The sequence below is a fragment of the Delphinapterus leucas genome, chromosome 13, assembly GCF_059928025.1.
Source record: "Delphinapterus leucas isolate spDelLeu-1000000601 "Yukka" chromosome 13, BTC_Dleu_Yukka2, whole genome shotgun sequence".
NCBI classification, from domain to species: domain Eukaryota; kingdom Metazoa; phylum Chordata; class Mammalia; order Artiodactyla; family Monodontidae; genus Delphinapterus; species Delphinapterus leucas.
In genome coordinates, this window is record NC_143141.1 from 49,893,582 (window position 1) to 49,912,760 (window position 19,179).

Below are 19,179 nucleotides of genomic sequence, written 5' to 3' on the forward strand. Positions count from 1 at the left end.
TTTGCAGTACGTGGGCCTCTCACTGTTGTGGACTGTCCCGTTGCAGAGCACAGGCTCCGGACGCACAGGCTTAGCGGCCATGGCTCAGGGGCCAGCCGCTCTGCGGCATGTGGGATCTTCCCGGACCAGGGCACGAACCCGTGTCCCCTGCATTGGCAGGCGGACTCTCAACCACTGCGCCACCAGGGAAGCCCAAAATTAGTAATTTTTAAAGTTAAAAATATGCAAACCTTTTGGCCTAGTGATTTTACTTTTTGGACTTTCTCCTTTAAATACAAAAGCCCTGACACATAGGATGTATGTATAAAGATAATTCATTGTGGCATTAGCTATAATGGCAAAAAAACCCCCTGGATATCTGATTTTCTAATAATAAGGCAATGGCTGAATAACTATATGCAAACTCTGTACAACTGAATAGTGAAGTGGTTAGGAGCAGGGGCTCAGGAGTTAGGCTAGTGAGATTCTGATCCTACCTACTACATGTGTGACCTTGGGCACGTTACTTAACCTCTTTAGAGCTCAGTTTTCTTACCTTTAAAATGGAGAAAATAACAAATGTGAGATGTAAGAACTATTATGAAGATTGAGATTTATTATGTATTTCATTCATTTAATAGATGTGTCCAGGCACTATTTTAAGCGCTTTATAGATACAAATTTATATAATTGATTTATTCCTTGTAATAACCTCAGAAGTTAAATTTTATTGTTACCTCATTTTACTGATTAGGAAACTGAAACACAAGAGAGGTTAATATGTTCTAATATAATTCACACACAGGTATAAAATTGTATATCTGTGCCATGTTATAAAATATGGTTGAATAAAACTTTAAATATTTTTTTCCAGTTGAAATTTTTCTGAGACAGAAATGAGAACCAACCACTTGGGCTTTGAGTTAAAAGTTATCCCATATCTCCATAATACTTTCTCATTTAGAGATATAAAGGGCAAAAACCGATAAAAATAAAGACATTTGTTCAAATTAAGAGCTGGTATGCAATGAGGTTGTTTAACACTAATTACTCCAGAGGCTGCCTAAGATAGTAATTGACCATTTCTGTTAATTTCCAATATTGATCTTTTTTTCCCCTCCAATCACTCCTTTAAATATAATTTACTCTGTGGTATCAAGAAGACTTAAGAGGACTGGGATACACATTTTGGGAAAAATAAATGAAGAGAAAAGTTTTGGCCTTCAGAGATTTTTGGTTAAAATACATCATGTTCACAGGTGACAGAATGCCAGCAAATATCCAGGTGCAAATGTGAATATTGTACATACTCATTTCTTAGGTACAAGGAAAAAGAAAGGTGATTGGAAATTTGATTTCAAATCAAGCTAGAATGTTTCTTTTTTTAATTCCATGCTTTATATTTTTGTTTATGGTTTTTCCTAAGGATTTTCTGTTAAGAATTTTGTATAAGAATGAGTTTTTAAAACTTCATGTGTACAACACCTATATATAACAATACCTGTGTAGTATTCTTGTCAAGCCTGGGTATAAGAAAATTATCAAACAAAAAATGTGGTTCATTCTACAAGACAGCTGGCCTGAACCTTGAAAAAAATCAATGACTAGGAATAAAAAGATTCCTCTATAACCAAAGATGTATACTATCACATCTTAGAAATATAACAATGATTTCAACTTTCACCATTTATTGGCCTTTTTTCCCCCCATTCAGGATCCAATCAGGGGTCATGCCTTGCATTTAATTGTTGTCATAAAGGCTGTTTTATTTTTATTTTTAAAAGAAGTTTATTGGAGTATAGTTGATTTACAGTGTTGTTTTAGTTTCAGGTGTACAGCAAAGTGAATCAGTTATGCATATATCCACTCTTTTTCAGATTCTTTTCCCATATAGGCCATTACAGAGTATTGAGTAGAGTTCCCTGTGCTGTACAGTAGGTCCTTATTAGTTTTCTATTTTATATATAGTATATATATGTCAATCCCAATTTAAAGTCTGTTTAAAACTATAGCAGTTCCCCTTTGCCATTGATTCTAGGGCTCACTATTTTTTTTTTGTACAACTAACAAAGAAAATAACCACTACCAATTACATTTATGACATGCCATCTAGTGTAAGACTCATCTCAATTTCAGAAGTCTTAAAATGAAATAAATATATTGACAAAATATGGCAACTTGCCCAAGGTCATAACACTGGTAAGCAGTGGAACTGGATATCAAACCCAAACAGTCTTGCTCCTGAATCCGTTCTTTTGGCCACTTCTCAGTGTTGCCATTTTGTAATCAATGAGTTATTGCATGTAAGGCTTTTTCAGCATAGTGCCTTAATTACATATTAAATATGTAATATGTGTTAGCTTTTATTATCATTTTCACTGCTTCTGCAGTTGGCTACTACTATATGTTTATAACATCTACATTCTGTGACTTTATTCAGTTTTTCTGTGCTTTGTTTATAGGTTGATTCTCAAGCATTGAAAACCTATAAACTTTACAATATTGTACTTATGCAAGTACAAGTCAGTATAAAATCAAGAGGTGTAATTGGAACTGCAGAGAAAGAAATGTAATTGTATTAATCCTCTGCCACTTAAAGTGTCCTTTTAGCTCCCTAAAATTAGTCCTATATTTGCTAAAATGAATCCATTTTGTTCTTGAAGATATATATTTTTAAAAATTTATTTATTTATTTATGCCTGTGTTGGGTCTTCGTTTCTGTGCGAGGGCTTTCTCTAGTTGTGGCAAGCGGGGCCACTCTTCATCGCGGTGCGCGGGCCTCTCACTGTTGCGGCCTCTCTTGTTGCGGAGCACAGGCTCCAGACGCGCAGGCTCAGTAATTGTGGCTCACGGGCTCAGTTGCTCCGCGGCATGTGGGATCTTCCCAGACCAGGGCTCGAACCCGTGTCCCCTGCATTGGCAGGCAGATTCTCAACCACTGCGCCACCAGGGAAGCCCTTGAAGATATATTTTGAGCTCTCAAACACTTTGTTCTAATTTACACTAGCTGCTTTCCAAGTCTGTTGCATATCTACCTATCTATATTGGGTCTATCCATCTATCTATGTTTGGGTTTTTTTGGTAACTCTCCTGGGTTAAATCTACTGTTTTATGTTATTCCGTGTCCTCCTTATCTCACATTTCCCTCCCAGCTTGTTGGGGTATACCTAATTAGAAGTAATTTTTTTGGGAAAAGATATAAAGCAGGTAATTTAATTTTCACAAGCCTATAATATGCAAATGTATTTATCTTGCCTTCTCAGTTAATAGTTTGTGAATAGAATTCATAGTTCAATCATTTCGTTTTGCTTGAAACTTTGAAGACATCATTCCTTTGCCTTTTACCATCTAGTATATCTGACGAGAATACTAAAGCCAGTTGATTCTGCTTCTTTTTTGCAAGTAATATACTTTTTCCTCTGGAATGTTTTATTAGACTCTTTTTCTTTATCATTGGTTTTATCATTTTATGAGAGTTTTCTTTCTAGGTGTGGATCTTTTTTCATTTATCCTTCATTGCACTCCATGAGTCCCATTTGTTCACTTATTAAATTTTGTTCTCCTTCATTTTCTCTATTCAGAATACCATTTAGATAGATTCTTCCAAACAGAGAGAAAAAAGACAAAAAAAAATTAGGTAATGTGGAAGATCAATTCAAGAGATCTATTTCCTTTGACTATCAGTTCTCCTTTTTGAATATCTTTCGTCAGTGTTTCTTTTTTTTCCTGTTTCCATAGTTTCCAGTTGCTCATTTTTAATAGATGCAATGTCTTCATGAATTTCTTTGAGGATAGCACTTACAAACTTTAAACATTTATAAGTTTAAAAGCTCTGCTTCCTTAAGGTGAGTTGATTATTTTCACCCTTTTGTGCTTTTGCTTTTCCTCTTCCTCAAAAATTAAAAAAAAAACAAAGGATTCTTGAACTCTTTGTAAGTGAGCAGGGTATCAACTGTTGTGCCTCACTTTAGAGTCCATGGGTGAAACGCAGGAAAACAGCTGCCTCTTCCTCTTCTCCCTCCACCCTATGACCAAGTAAGGAAGGCTTTGTTGTGGAGCATGAAGATGTTCTAATGCTTTCAGGGTAGATTGTTAAATTAAAAAAAAAAAAAAAGTTGTGGTTTTAGCTGGAAACCAGCATTGTTGCTGCTAGACATTCTGTGTGTAAAGGAGTAAGATAAAAGGTTTGGCTTGGCTATCTAATATACATATTGTAAGAATCCTGATTTTTGTCCTACAGCCCCTTTCTGCTGTATCCAGGTTTGGTATTTCTTCAGACTCTGCTGGCAGGAAAGGCTTCTGCATGGCTGCAGCTTTCTTGTGTGTACACATGCATATAGGTGCACCTGCATGTTTGTTCTAGACTGTGGTTTTCTCTGCACTGGCTTAATCCTCAATATAATCCCATCTGCTCTCCTTCTAGAATGCATGAATGCACTTCAGTGGGATTTTGCTAGGAAGTGGAAGAAAATGCATATGCTTAGTTTGTCTTACACAAAGTATGTAATTGATAGGTATATGTTGAATAAATCAATCAATGTTGTTGAGAATATTGGGCAAAACATACATCTGTTTAAATTTTAAAAAATTATGACTTTAGAACACGGGTAATTAAATGAATCTTTTAAAAAAATTCTTTTAACTTTGTCCTGTTTCAGGAAAGAATCTCATTGGGGTTAAAACTTACCAGTGGAGGTACAAAATGAAAAACCTGCCATCTCTCACTGTTTTGTTTTGTTTCTTCCCCAAAATTAAAGACCTTAATTCCATTTTGTTCCTTTTTAGTGCTTAGCACAGTGCCTGGCATGTTGTAAGTATTCAATGATAGTTATTATTAATGTTTGTTTAAGTTAAACTCTTTTTGTCTCTCATTGGGGAATAATATGTGTAAAGTACTAGGAATAGATGTTGGCATTTATAGTAAGTGCTCCATAAGTGTTAACTACTATTCTTTGATACATGAGCAACAATTTATTTTTTTCTGTGCAGCTTTCTCTGATCTTATGTCCCAGCCTTTCTGGTAAGTAACATTGATTTGCTTGCTTGTGTGTCTCTCCACCAAATGTGGTTCTTGATAGCTGGGAGCTATCTTTTTTATCTTAGTAGTCTTGCTGCATAGTGATTGCTTGCCACCTATCATTAGTCCCTCTTTTTTGCTAGGTCTTAATGGTTGAGGATGATGGTGTGACTGGAACATGGGGGGTGTGCACTAGTGGGAAGTGAAATGTGACAAATATGCTGACACCAGGTTGTATGTAGCTGAATACCAGATTAAAGAATTTGAACTTTATTTTGTATGCCCTGGGAGGCATTTTGATTACTGACTAGATTAGTTTCATATTTTAGAAAGATAATTCTGAGTACAGAGAAGAGAATGTGCTGGAAAGAAGAAATAAGATTGGAGGCAAGCAGAAGGTGTAAGAAACTCTTGGCTCTTGCCGTATTATAAGGTTCTTATTTTAGTTGAGAAACGTTGCAGCTCATACTTGAAGGATAGGTCTTACCAACACATAACCTTTTAAGTCATATCACAGATAGGCTTCAGGGCTTCCCTGCTCACTTTGCTTTGAGTTATATAAAATTATATAAAATTTTAAATAAAATGCTAAAATTTATTATAAACAAGGAACACAACTACATTTTGTAAAAATTGTGAAAATATTTTCTGCAAAAGCCTATGAATTGGTGATATTTTAAACTTGTTTGTTGTATTTTCTGTTATGTCCATTGTTCAACATTTAATGTGTGTCATGTACAGGGAAGTAGTGTGGGACAAAAGTTTTCTTTGGGAAAGGAGATGAATTATGTTTTTAATACACTAAGTTTCAGGTGTTTATATAGCTCAACTGGAGGTACCTTACATATAAGACGTAAAGATTTGTAAAGAGTTTGAGGAAGTAGGCTAGAGATTGGAAGTTTTCTAAATAAAGATGGTAATTGAAGCCTAGGGTTCGATGAGTTTGTGCATCTGATAAACAGTAGTCAAAGATGTAAATAGAAATGCAACGAAATGTTCTGCTTTTTTGGTCTTAGTGATACGGTCACTAGTGTCTGATGTGTCAGAGTTGTAAAGAAGAATGAAGGACTGAGATCTTTGGGTTGAATCAGAAAGGAGTCATTGGAGACCTGAGACTACACTGGGTAGAGTACAGCAGAGTAAAGTTAGATTGGAGGGACACTGAAATGAGTTGATAAGGAAATAGAACACTGTAGTTTAAAAATTCCTACAAAGGATAGGAAAGCTAGAAGAGTGAAAGAAATTGTAGGGTTAAGTGGTGGCTTTTCCAGATGTATGTGCATTGGCTAACCACTTATAAAGACAGGGAGGTTCAGTACAGTTAAATAAAACTACCCAGAAATTGGTACTGAACTATGTAATATTTTAGAAAGGTAAAATGAACATTAAGAAGAATTAAACAACCCTGAAATTCAGTAAAGCTAATTTTCATCATATAAATTTGACATTTAGAAGAATAATTTTAGTACGTTTTCAGGAGTTCAAATCCTTTGAAGAGTAGCCACAGGATTAAAAAATCATTTGCTAATCGTTGAATTTTTAATGTGTGCCTAGGGTGAGTTTATTTTAAAGTTTTAGAAATTCATAAAAATAGATTGTTAAAAGCTGAATAAATTCATAGAAAATATAGTCACAGTATTTTTGTTGAAAAAGATAGGCATAATTGGAATACCCTATTTGATACGTAGATTTCGACGTGATATGATGAGAGGGAATTTTAAGCACATTTATCATATAACTGACTTAGAATCAGGGATGTAAATTATAGGAGGATGATGCTTACATTTATATTTACAACTCTTCCAAAGTTATAATTTTAAAAAGATATGTTTTTATGGAAAAGAGAAATCTAATAGAATAAAATGTTGACTATAAAATGTTTTAAAATCAGTCTTGAAGGAATAGATCACCTTCATGCTTTCAAATATTCAGAGTTGACATCACAGCAACCTTCGTTTCCCTAAGTGATAACTTTTTATGTATGCAGGTGGTATCTAGACTGTGCTTACAGTTCTTGGTAGACTGAAGAGTAAATGTGTTATTTGTTTGGGAGTGGGGAAAGGAAATATAATAGTGGCTTGGAGTAGGAGTAGAAAGACCTACTTTAAAAAATCTACTCCATTAGAGATTTACATTAAAGGTTTATTTTCTCTATGTAGGGTTTACACTCATACTTTTCTTGAATTCCTAAAACTGAACACCTAGCTAATAAGATTTATTCTCTGAGGAATGAGAGTCTGAGTTATGTGTGTGTGATGAGGGCAGAATGAGAGAGACTGTTTTGAAAGTGACGTCCAAGGGCTATAAAGAGACTTGCAGTTTTGCTAACAAAAATGTTATGCTCTAGATAACTTAGTACCTTTATGATTCTTACTAGCTTGTGGGCTCCAAACCCTAGCTTCTCTCTAATTCAGTATTGTTTATCTTCTCCATTTTAGTCATGTTTCTCTCCATCCCACTGAAAATGAAAGGTCCCTGTCCCTGGGCTATTTGGATCATGGCTTCCCTATAAATGTTGATGGTATACCACATGTGTATTTTCTAATTAACTTCTAACTGAGAGTCCAGAAAGACACATAAATGGAGAACCCAAAGTAATCCCTCTCCCTTGATATTTCATAACATAGTTATATATTAAATGGTAGAAGAGTCACTAAGGCTGTATCTCTGAATACACCTATGTGATTCTGAGCTATGGCATGTGAATCTTGGATAGGCTCATTATATTTGTGGAAATCTGTATGCATCTTATCAAAATTAACATCTCTACGTAACAAGTCACGTACTATGTCGTTACACAAAAAGTTAAATCTTGTTTACCTCTTGAAAAAGAGATGCAGGTTAGTAAAGACAGTTAAATTCAAGTGGATTTTTAAATATATTGTAGAAAGATCTTGTGCTTTAGCAGAGACATGGACTTCTGCTGCTTACTAGATGTGTTAATTGTGTGCAAGTTACTATGGAAACATACTCAGAGGATGATTCTGTATGTATATTGCCTAGTACATCCTTATGAGGTATTCATTAATGAATGTTAGTATTCTTCCTGTTGTACAGGACAAGTGAAATGCCTTCTAGAAAACTAATATTGAACATGTTGGAAAATATTTAAAATAGTTATGTAACTGAGTAAATTATCAAGTAATGTGTTAACAGATTTAAAAAAACCTGAAAAGGACTACTGTTCCTACTATGTAGGACAGCTTTATTTTATTTTACATGAAAAACTTCTGTACTAATTATTAGTTTCACATTAGACTTAATGGGATACTGAAATTCTTTTCATGTTGACTATATAACAGAGACGATATGTCCTGTTGAGAAGGATATCACCTATAATAAGAAATAATCTGATTAGTTTGAATCAAAGTTACTTTTACATGAGTTAATAATGCACATATATGTTTCCTACTTGAGTAGCATCATCAACACTATTTAGTGGACACCTTTAGGTGACAAGATGTAAGAAGGAAAAAAAAAGCTGTGTAGCAAATGATCAGGTAATACCACTTCTTTAAAAAATTACAATTCTAAACACCATTTCAAACAGCAAACTTTCATTATATGTTTCTGTTAATTTGTAATATCAGATAGCCCATCTTTTTTATTTTTAAGTTTCAGTATAAGATTAATACAAAGTGAGTGACAGACTAGATGACATTGTTAGTAGACATGATTTGTATAATTTGTGCTTTTCTTGCTGAAAGGGTTTTTTTCATGTAGTAAAATACATTTATTCAAAAATGGAGAGGTACAGTACATTATAATTCCAAGGAAATTTTTATATTAAAATGTATATTTTGGCTTAAATTGGAAAGGATTTCATTTAATACCTAAATAAGGAGATTCACATTCAAGGCCCAAATCTTATCTATATTACCATACGTTTCTAATTACATGTTATTTTAAGCTTATTTATTTTAAACCATGATTACAGAGTTGATGTATGGGAATGTATTGAAGGTATAACCTTATTATATTTACTGGTCTTTTGGTTTAATTCTCTACAACTTCAAAATAGTACTGTGGTATGAAATAACAGAATTATATTTACTCAGGTAAAAACAAGTTCTGAACTGAGTCCTTCATCATATTTTTCTAAAGAACTCACTTCTCATGAGCAAGTATTTAATATCACATAGCTGGAAAATCATTATATTATTGAAACAAATTTTTTCTTTAACTATACCCCAATATCTTGAATATGTATGTGTTTCAGGCCACTTGCAATTAAACTGTAAATTTAGATGATATCTTGACTACAACATTAAACACAACTAAGATTTTCAAGTAAACACATTTACAAATCATAATGCCATTGTGCTGTTCTCTGAAGACTAAAAGCTCTGCTTGTTGGGAAAAGTCAGTTAGGTCTTTTTAAGCAATTGAAGTTCTGTTTTCCTTCTAAACGTTCCTTTACTAATTTTTCCAAAGAGAAAAGGTGCTCATCTGCATCTTCTGGCACAAGGCTTCTAATGGAATTTGCAAGTTCAAAAAGATATTCTGTATTTTTTCCACTTGGACCAGCTGCATTAAAAATTTGTTCAGCAATGTCTTCCAGAGGTGCAGGACCAAGATAATTAGGATTATCACATGTTCCAATATATAGCAACACAGTGAATGGTTCTGTTGTGGAATCTTTTGGATAAAAATTGACTGTTGTGGTCCTGTAGCCTCCTTTCTCTCTGAAGTCAAGGTATGCTTTTACTTCTTCTTCCTTTCCTACTGGCAGTCTGTAAGCAACACCCCATACACAACCCTGTTGAAAAATGAAAAGAATATATTATTTAGTTTTTACAAGGCTAAAATAGGTGAAGATATATTATGATGTAAGAAAATATCTTGTATATTCTTAGAAATCAGTGCAGTTTTGCTTCACTTAATGTGCACCAAACAGGTATATTCTAAACAGTAAAGGAAATCAGCATTTTACATTCTTCAATCTGAATAAATGATTGCCTTGTATACCAGGATATTTATCTTTGTTTAAGTTTTTCAAATTATGTCTTTTAACTAATGGGACTGAAATTAAAATACCAGGTCTTCATTTAGTCATTAAATATAGTTCTAAAGCTTTAAATCCATAAACATTTCACTGATGGTATAGGGGCAGCAGTTTCCAAACTGCTTCAGGGAATGTTGTAGCCACCCTGAAGCCTACTTCAGGGCTTCTGGATATAAGTGTTGGCGTGCTGGCTGGGAGGGGTTTGACCCCCAACCCCCTTCAGCTGGAGGTGAGTATCACTTATATATTTGGTGCTCCCTTATTTGCAGAAAGTGTTCTGTATTTTAAAAGCTCTGTAATAAAGTAATCAACTATTAAGGTGATAGGTTCATTTATCTCTTCATTTCTTCACTGCCTAAACTTTCAAATATCCTTTGTAAATTACTGCATCCAGAATACTAAATGGCAACCTCTTTGTCAAGAGAGCCCATGAACAGTGTCAGTAAAAGCAGTGTACTTCAGCTGCAAAGATTCTTTGTAGTATTAATAAAATATCTGTGATATAAGCAAGATTTATAGTTTGTAACACAGATTTTCTAGTTTCTTGACAACCTTTAATTATTAACTTGATTATTAAACTTTAGGTTGCTAAGCATCTTGAATAAATTAACATTCTATAGAAACAAAGTGGTTTTATTAACTCTAATTAGGAGTTTTACCAGTTTGAAGCCATTTTTATAGATGCTTTTCCTAATGTAAGTTATGAAAGCATTTCATAATTTCACCATTCATCTGCTGTTGCTAGCTGCTTGATTTTATATATCAGAGTCCTTTCTAAAGTTAAATATTTAACTTCATAATATAAAATTTGAATCTCAGTAAAATGATTGAAAATATTTAAGAAACAGAGAACTACGAGGTAAATAAAAGTTTTCTAGTGCTCTAAACTTTTTAAAAAACCTCTTGTGCTCTTGATAAAATTAGGCAGTAAAGAAAGTGATAGTTCATGACTGGGATTTTTGCTGAAATATTAGAATCCTAGCAAATGAGAGGAAAGCTTTAGGGTTTCATTTGATTCTTAGTGGTAGTCTGTCTGAGGGCAGGCTCCATTAATTTCAAAGGAGACCACAAAATTCTCAGTCAATAAACTCATCAAGAAAGAAAAAATGAGACTATATGCCATTGTTTTTTTTGTTGTCTACCTTGAATTCTGTATTCCAGCTTTTCCCAACAGATGAAAAGAAATACAACAAATACAGAGAGGAATTCTAGACTCAGTGTAGTTCAAATTGTCTGTGATGACTGCTAATAAAATTTCATTGATTATTAAAACTGAGAAACATCTTAACATTTTATGATTAAAGACTATACAAAAAAGAATAATTATACCATACCGCAGGATCTTCAACAAGAGTCACAACTCTTCCGGGCTGTTTTAAAAAAGTAAAAAAAAAAAAATATTTTTTTTCCCGAATTAAAGTTCAATAACTGAGCATTAGCAACTTACTGTTGACGTGGAATATTTTAACTTTGTTGGCTCATACTAAACACTTTTTCAAAAGTACTTATTTTTTATGATAAATTTTAAAATGAATTAAGAGAGTCTACCTTATCCAAATTATCTTGGCCTTTATAAAAGATTCTCTTTAATTTGTATATAATAGGTATATTATGTTCACTTAGAATTGATACATTAAAAAACACACACATGTGACTAAGGCTCATCTAAAATGAAAAGCAAAAGGAAGAAGCAATTATAAATAAATGTTCTGATCACTTTTTTCTCTTCAGGAAAAAAAGATTGCTATAGTTTCACTGAGGAACAAAACATGACATTCCAGGGTGCTTTCCTATTGGGAAGTGGTTCTCAAACTTAAGTGTAGATCAGAATTACTTGGAGGTAGTTCCTGATTCTGTAGGTATGGAGCAGTCTAAGAATTTGCATTTTTTTTTTTTCAAATACAATTCCTACCTGGTGCCAAAGTCTGTGTCTACTGACATGTTATCATTAGTGAGAAAGTTGAGTTGTAAGCCACAATTTTACCTACTTGTATGCCTATTGTGTGGCACATAGCGAACTTACATCATTCAGATATTTGTGTCATCCTTGTTGCTATTTCCTTCTAGTCTTTGTCCATTTGTATAGATAATTCATAATCATGGAACGCATGGAATTTTGGATTATGTTTTTTATTTAATTATATTTTACTGTTTGTCTTCTCATCCATTTTAATAGTTGCATAATATTCTACTGTCAACTATAATTTAAACATTCTTGTATTGTTGGACATTTATATTTGACTTATTTTCTATTTAAGATAATGCTGAAGTGAGGATACATATATTGGTGTGGGTCATGTAGCTATTGCCATGTTACCTTCAATATCAAAGTGAATATGGAGCTATTTATTGAATACCTATTCTGGGCTGTAGAGAAGATAAAACCTTGATTCCTGCTTTCAGGAGCTTATATTGTAATTCTGGAATATGAACTTAACATGTGAAATAGGTAGAGAATACTTAAGGGCTATGATGTATACTATTTATTAAGTGCAGTAAGAATTCTGAGTCTTGGGTGGTCAGAAAGAAAGACAAAATTCTGGCAAAAGGGCACTGTGACTCAAGATTTATGAGTGAGGGTCTAGAAGCAAGATTATACCAGGCCAAGTGTCTGACTTTAGCAGAGGGTCCTCCATGTATGGAAGATGACTCAGAAACATAACTGGAGAAATAGGATAGAGTCAGATTTGAGATTGGAGTTGAAACTGGGGGTCAATGGAAAAGAAGAAGCCACTGAAATTTGGGAGAAAAAGGAAATGAAGAGCTACTGTAGCACTTGAGTAGTAGGTGACTGGCATGATAAAAGAAGTGCTTTGGGAAGATGGGTGTGGTAAAGTATATAGTATGCACGTTCAAGTGCGAAGGAGGTAGACTGTGCGTAAGAAATGTTAGTGGTGGAGGGGACAAGTTCTGCATTCCACCTTTTCTTTCCTTCCCCTTTCACCAGGCTAGTCACCAATTTTTGGTAGCTCTATCTTCTGATTATCTTCTGAATCTGGTTTCTCTTCATCCTTCAGTTGTCTCCTTAGGGATTTCGCTGCCTGCCTCCAGACTGTTCTCTACTTGGCCCTAGATTGACTTTCTGGTGCAAAAATTGGGCCACTCACTTCTGTGCTTTGAATTTTTCAGGGTTGTAATATTCTACAGGATAAAATAATTATTTTGCATGGGTTAACTACAAACCTCATTTCTTAACCACTTTCCCTCTCAAGCTGTAATGAATTATTTATGACTTTTACAGACATTCACATCTTTGGATATACTAGTTCCCAGTGTGGAATGCGTTTCCTTCTTTAGAATCCCTTGGATATCCTCCCACCACTCTCTCCATAAAGGCTTGGCTGTCTGCCCAGATGACTTTGCAGCAACTCCTTCTAAACTCTCATTGCTCCTTTTATTCATTTCCCTTGTAGCACTTATCAGGTATTGTTTGCATAGGTGTCTCCCACTTACATGTGAGTACTCAGTAGTAATTGTTGAAAGGAGGAGAGGTAGTAAAGTCCTCGATGTAGGTGGTGGCAATTGAAACAGAAAACAAAGAGTATATATAGGGAGTCATTAAGGGAAAATTGTCCCTGTGACTGCTTATGGATGAAACAGACATTGACTCTTGGCACTACTGATATATTTACTCAGAAATATTTTCTAAAATTTAAGCTGTTTATCCCTAAAATAAAATATATTATTGGGAAACAGTGTAAATTTGTAAATGCACTTAAATGTGTTTTGGGGGTATTGAAACTGAAGAAGGGGTCTTGGAAGCTGAATGGGATTGGAGTATGCTGTGAAATATGAGTCATGATGGGTGCTTTCATTGGGTAATGAGTAATGTTTCTGATCTACATCTAGAAAAGTGAGGGATTTAGTAAATATTCATGATTATCTCTTGTGTTAAAATGTTTTCTCTTTGAAATTGAAATATATTCTTTCTGATATGAAAATTTTTTCACATTTAAATAAATCCTTAATTTGATGAGAACTGGCCAGTTTTGTTAGAAATAAATGAGATGCTTAATTAAACTTAGGAAGATACTAAAGTTAAATGAAGCTAAAAAGAAAGCATAATTTAGTAAAGAAAGTAAGTTTGGTATTTTTCCTACAAATGTCACATTGCAGTATGTGGAAATGAGTCCAACATTTGTTTAATAATATCACGTTTCATATGTAATGATCATATGCTCACTAGAAGCATATGTTGCTGTAAAAACATAGTCCTATATAGCATTTATATTATTCTAATTTGCTAGATATTTCTGTAGCCTTTTATATTCTTGTTTGTCAGACAGTTAATATTTATAAAAGGCTGGTGATCCATTATAATAAAAAATGTGAAGTAAGATAATGTTCTTTCCAGTTTTCTTAATAGAACATTATATTTAGAAAATGTTTAGTGCCTTAGGCTTTCCTTTAATATGCTAGGATGGATTCTTCAAATAAAAGTAGGTATCAAACTATTAGCCATTGTGTTTTTTCCCCAAATTTCCTGCCCTATATTTTAGTATATTTAAGTAAAAAGAGAGATATTGGCTTTTATAGCTACCTTTTTCTTTTTTAAAGACTCATGAACTGTTGTATTGGCATGACAGTTTCTTATCATCGGTTTGTTTTGACGGTGTACATAACTCATTATGCTGTGTACCAAACAAACATTTTGGTTGAGACTAGAGTAGTAAAATATGCTATATAACCATGCTCCTAAGTAATTAATACTTGGTCATTGAAATTGAAGCCTGGGTTAAGGCATTCTTCAGAATGGCAGTTTTAAGTGCCCATATCTGACAACTCTAAAGGCATTTTATTTAACTTAGTTCTTTGAAGTCTTAAATATTATTTTATAACACTCTTGAAGATACCTTGGCCATGAAGTTTCTGTTGGCCTGTAAATGTGCATTTGTGGTAAATCAGCCCTCTGTTTTCAAGTCAGCTGTCTGCCTTAAAGCCAAATTCTTAATTCACCAACTCTAGTTTGAGGTAGAACAGCTTTTAACTTTTTGTGATTTCCATCCTATGTCTCATTGATGAGCAGGTGCAAACTACAGCCTTCCTCTCTTCCCTTTTCCATGATGCAAGACTACAGGTATTTCTTTGGAATTAACCTCAATCTCTTGCTACATCTGATTTCTAGCATTTTAGATATTGTGCTTTTGAACCAATATTAATTTCTTTTTTAAAAAAGTGGTAATCAAGCTCATATAACTCTCAGAGTATTTTAGAGAATATGTAAGCAATTAAACACTTTGTACTCTTCTAAAAGTTAGGAGGTTAACTATAATAAGTGTTCAACTTATCCAAATTATCAGTTACTCAAAATTTAGTTTTCCTTATGGATTAGTTGTTTTGCAGCCAAAATGAGGCTGATTTGCATAAGCAGTGAGCTCTTACTCTCTTTTCACATATATTAAGATAAATGTCTCTGCATGGCTGACTGAAAAATGGATCAAAGAACTTACATTTTGCATTTATAATTTAGAGGAGAACCACTGAGAAAAAAAAACATTAAAATAATGCTGGATATAGTATTGGTACTTTGCTATTTAGGTAACAAAGCGGGACTCACTTAACTTGGGAAGTACCGGACAACCAACGTGATCAAAGTAAGGTAATTTTGGAAACTAGTTCTTCTGTGACCTTAGGTGTCAATAAAATAAAACCTTTGGAAAGATACTAAAAAACTCCAGAAATAACATGCACGTTTAAACTCAGACCAGTCAAAGCCTGGCAGAATGCAGAAATGCCAATAAACTTAATTGCAAAAAAGCTGAATTTGCTAGTTGATTTTAGTATTTCAACTCCGTGGTGACAGGAAGGTTTATCTTCCCACCTTTTGGGGGGAGGCAGTAGTTGCCAAGAGATGGGGTCCCCTCCCAGCACGCTAGCCTTGTGCGAGTTTACGCCCACCCTTCTTCCTCTTCAAGAACTACCTACCACCAAGCATGTCAAGTGGCTTCGGAAGGACTGCCTTTGGTTTGAGAGGGAGTCGGGGGCAGGTGGCCGAGGAAGGTACACAGAGAGGTAGAAGCATTATAAACTATTTCATGAGTTTACTCGGCTGTTGGGGTGTTAAGTCCCACAGAGCTGGGCCAGGAGATGGGGAGCAGTGAGCCGGGGTCAGTAAGTGTGGGGGACTGGTTAGCGCCTCACCTTGCCAGGAACCCCGCGGTGGTCGATGCTGCCCTGCCAGAAGCGCCTGCTGTAGCCTGAGATATATCCAACCACCTTGTCCTGATAGGGGAAGTCCACCTTCCAGATGAGGGACCCGTAACCAAAAACCCACATCCTTCCCTTGCTCTTCCTCCTTGGTGGCGGCGGCAGCAGCGGTAGCGGTGGCGGCTGTCCCCTCGGCGTGGTCTCTGAGCTGCAGGCAGGGACTACAGCTTTCCAGACGCAAGAAACCGGCTGCGCAGGCGCAAAGTCTGCACTCCCTGCTTGGGGACGCAAAGCACACTGGGACTTGCAGTTCGAAGAATGTTTTCCTACTCCAGCTCAGTCAGTTATTATTATTTTTTTTTTGCTTGCTTAGGGTATCCGGAAGCATTGACTTCCTCTGAACTAAGCAATGGATTTTTTCAGCAGCCTCTGTAAATCACCCTACCTTTCCTGAGGTGCGCGTGGTCAGAGGACTACATTACCCACAATCCTTTTATGGGTTTTGTGGTTCTAAGATTGGAACTGTCTTCTGTTTTTTAAATGCAGAGAGGAAGAAGAGAGAGGGTGGGAATCGTGGCTGGTGTGGTCTAGATACGGAGGCGAGCTGTTTATTGGTACCGCAGTTGGTACGTAGAAAGACATTTTGTTATGGTTTGAAAACTGGATTTGCAGGGAATGTAATCTGTATTTTTACATTAAAAAAATCTTTCTACCTGTCGAATAAAAGCAGAAAGTTTACTACAGAAGTTTTGTGCCTGTAGAAGAGCTGTTGAATATTATTTCAACAAAAATTGCTTGCATATTTAAATTTTCTGCGTGAAACGACCTTATTCATCTTTAGTATTCTCAGGAGTCACTCAGAAAAGTGTAGGCAGGCAAAGGTTTTTAGCTCGTGTATAGGCTTTGGAAGCCATATGTGAGACCTCCTGAAGTTGTATACAAGATTTGGGATCTGTGTACATTTTTCTGGGGAGAAATTTAATAGCTTTCATGAGTTTATCCAACAGGTCAAGTATCCTAAAAAATGTTTTGATCTGAAGGCTAGAGCTACTGCTCCAAAATACTGTTTAGGAAGCTCACTTGGACCATCAGTGCAATGTTTCTGTATGTGAAAGCAGAAGCTTTAACAAATGATGATTCTTTCTTGAGGATTTCTGTTGGTAGTCTTTAGCTTTATAAAAGAATGCTAGAACATCCAGGTTCATGGAGTATTATTTATGCTCTTAAGAAATCAGCAGGAAAATGTCACAAAGAAAAACTTAATTTAAGAATAATCAGGTCTGGGCTTCCCTGGTGGCACAGTGGTTAAGAATCCGCCTGCTAATGCAGGGAACACGGGTTCGAGCTCTGGTCTGGGAAGATCCCGCGTACTGCGGAGCAACTAAGCTCGTGAGTCACAACTACTGAGCCTGCGCTCTAAAGCCTGTGAGCCACAACTACTGAGCCCACGTGCCACAACTACTGAAGCCCGTGCGCCTAGAGCCCATGCTTCGCAACAAGAGAAGCCACTGCTATGAGAAGCCCCGCGAACCTGCAATGAAGAGTAGCCCCCTCTCCCCACAGCTGAAGAAAAGCCTGTGCACAGCAACGAAGACCCACGCAGCCAAAAATAAAATAACTAAATTTATATATAAAAAAAAGAATAACCAGGTCTTTTAATTTTCTCCAAGCTGTGGTTTCACATTGCCTGGAATGGTTAGTTCCCCCCCAAATTTTTCGAAAAATTTCAAACATACAGAAAAGTTAGAAAAAAAGAACATGGTGACCATTTATACACTCTCCACATGGGTCCGATGATTAACATTATGCCATAGTTGCTTTACTCTTTTTATATACTTTTAAATCTAAAACCTTTTGGGCTTCCCTGGTGGCGCAGTGGTTGAGAGTTCGCCTGCTGATGCAGGGGACACGGGTTCGTGCCCCGGTCCGGGAGGATTCCACATGCCGCGGAGCAGCTGGGCCCGTGAGCCATGGCCGCTGAGCCTGCGCGTCCGGAGCCTGTGCTCTGCAACGGGAGAGGCCACAACAGTGAGAGGCCCGCATACCACCAAAAAAAGAAAAAATAAATAAAACCTTTGAAGTAAGCTGCATGTGTTGTGACTTCACTGCTAAATACTTCTAAGAATAAGGACATTTTCCTGATAACCATAATGCCATTATCACATCTAAGAATACTAACGATAATTACATCATCAAATATCTATTCCGTCTTCAAATTACCTTAATTGCCTGAAAATTTATTTTTGTAGCTGATATTTTGTTTACCAGTTCAGGTCTAGGTGATGTTTATGTATCATACATATTTGTTATTACATTGTATGTATTTTGTTGTTTGAGTCTGTACTCTCTATTTTAGTCTAGAACATAGGGAGGTTTTATTAAGGGAGATCTTAACAGTTTATTCATGTTGACTAGTTGGTATTAAAGGTTGAAGAGAACGATCCTGCTATTATAGTACATGTCTTTTGGCTTCTCTTTCCCTTAAGCGGAAAGATATTATCCAGTTCTGTTAATTTTTTCAGATTATTGTGTATTAATCTGGATCTGTTAACATTATTTGTAACTGTGAGAAAACCCAGTAAATTTAGAAGGGGATTCTTATCTGTTTTTACTTGAAGTTGTTTTTCATGTCTTTGGAATAGTATTCTTATATGTGTGTTTGTGTGTGGTTTTCCTATGTATGAAAAAAGTTTTCTTCTATTAGATGAGTATGCTTATAAATAGACCTAAAATGTGTGATTTGTTCTTTTTTGTGAAATTTGGATGTAATGGCCTTGGCTAGAAGTAATATATTTAAAAACATACAGCTTACCATTCAAGATTCTCCATTGTTTGGCTATGTCTGTAACCTCATTTTTCTACTATTCTTTTTTTACCTAATCCTCCTTCCAAGGTAAATTGTTTCCATTATTCACTGAACCTTACTCACCCTTGCTTGTTCATTTCCGTAATTTTGGTTATATTTTTTCTTCTACCCAAGAAATGCTATTTTACATGTTATCTCTTTGTCACAGCCTCCCTTATCTTTTAG

General features: G+C 35.4%; 2 protein-coding genes across 5 annotated transcripts in view; one reads left to right on the forward strand and one right to left on the reverse strand.

The window, feature by feature from the left end:
• Nucleotides 1-19,179, forward strand: part of ASB3 (ankyrin repeat and SOCS box containing 3) — a 94,145-nt gene that overhangs the window by 5,300 nt on the left and 69,666 nt on the right. For 2 of the 3 annotated variants that reach the window (XM_089923187.1, XM_089923186.1), the window contains exon 2: nt 8-18,228. The exons of the other annotated variant lie outside the window; for it this stretch is intronic. The gene's annotated coding sequence lies outside the window, so the exon portion shown is untranslated. The remainder of the gene's footprint in view (nt 1-7; nt 18,229-19,179) is intronic. 3 annotated transcript variants of the gene reach the window in all.
• CHAC2 (ChaC glutathione specific gamma-glutamylcyclotransferase 2) lies at nt 8,210-16,636 on the reverse strand. 2 transcript variants are annotated; one of them, XM_022597307.3, is made up of 3 exons: nt 16,143-16,636; nt 11,336-11,371; nt 8,210-9,755 (listed from the first exon to the last, which is right to left on the reverse strand). In XM_022597307.3, the coding sequence occupies exons 1-3, from the start codon at nt 16,275-16,277 to the stop codon at nt 9,360-9,362; spliced, it is 567 nt and encodes a 188-aa protein (XP_022453015.1). In that variant the 5' UTR covers nt 16,278-16,636; the 3' UTR covers nt 8,210-9,359. The 2 variants fall into 2 exon arrangements, with proteins under 2 accessions (XP_022453015.1, XP_022453016.1); XM_022597308.3 differs by lacking the exon at nt 11,336-11,371 and having other exon boundaries at nt 8,211-9,755.

Coding starts and splice junctions, on each gene's coding strand:
- CHAC2 (XM_022597307.3), bottom strand. CDS start 16,277: ATGTGGGTTTTTGGTTACGGGTCCCTCATCTGGAAGGTGGACTTCCCC. Junction 11,372..16,142: donor ACCGCGGGGTTCCTGGCAAG/GTGAGGCGCTAA, acceptor TTTTTAAAACAG/CCCGGAAGAGTTGTGACTCT. Junction 9,756..11,335: donor CTCTTGTTGAAGATCCTGCG/GTATGGTATAAT, acceptor ATTTTTCAACAG/GGTTGTGTATGGGGTGTTGC.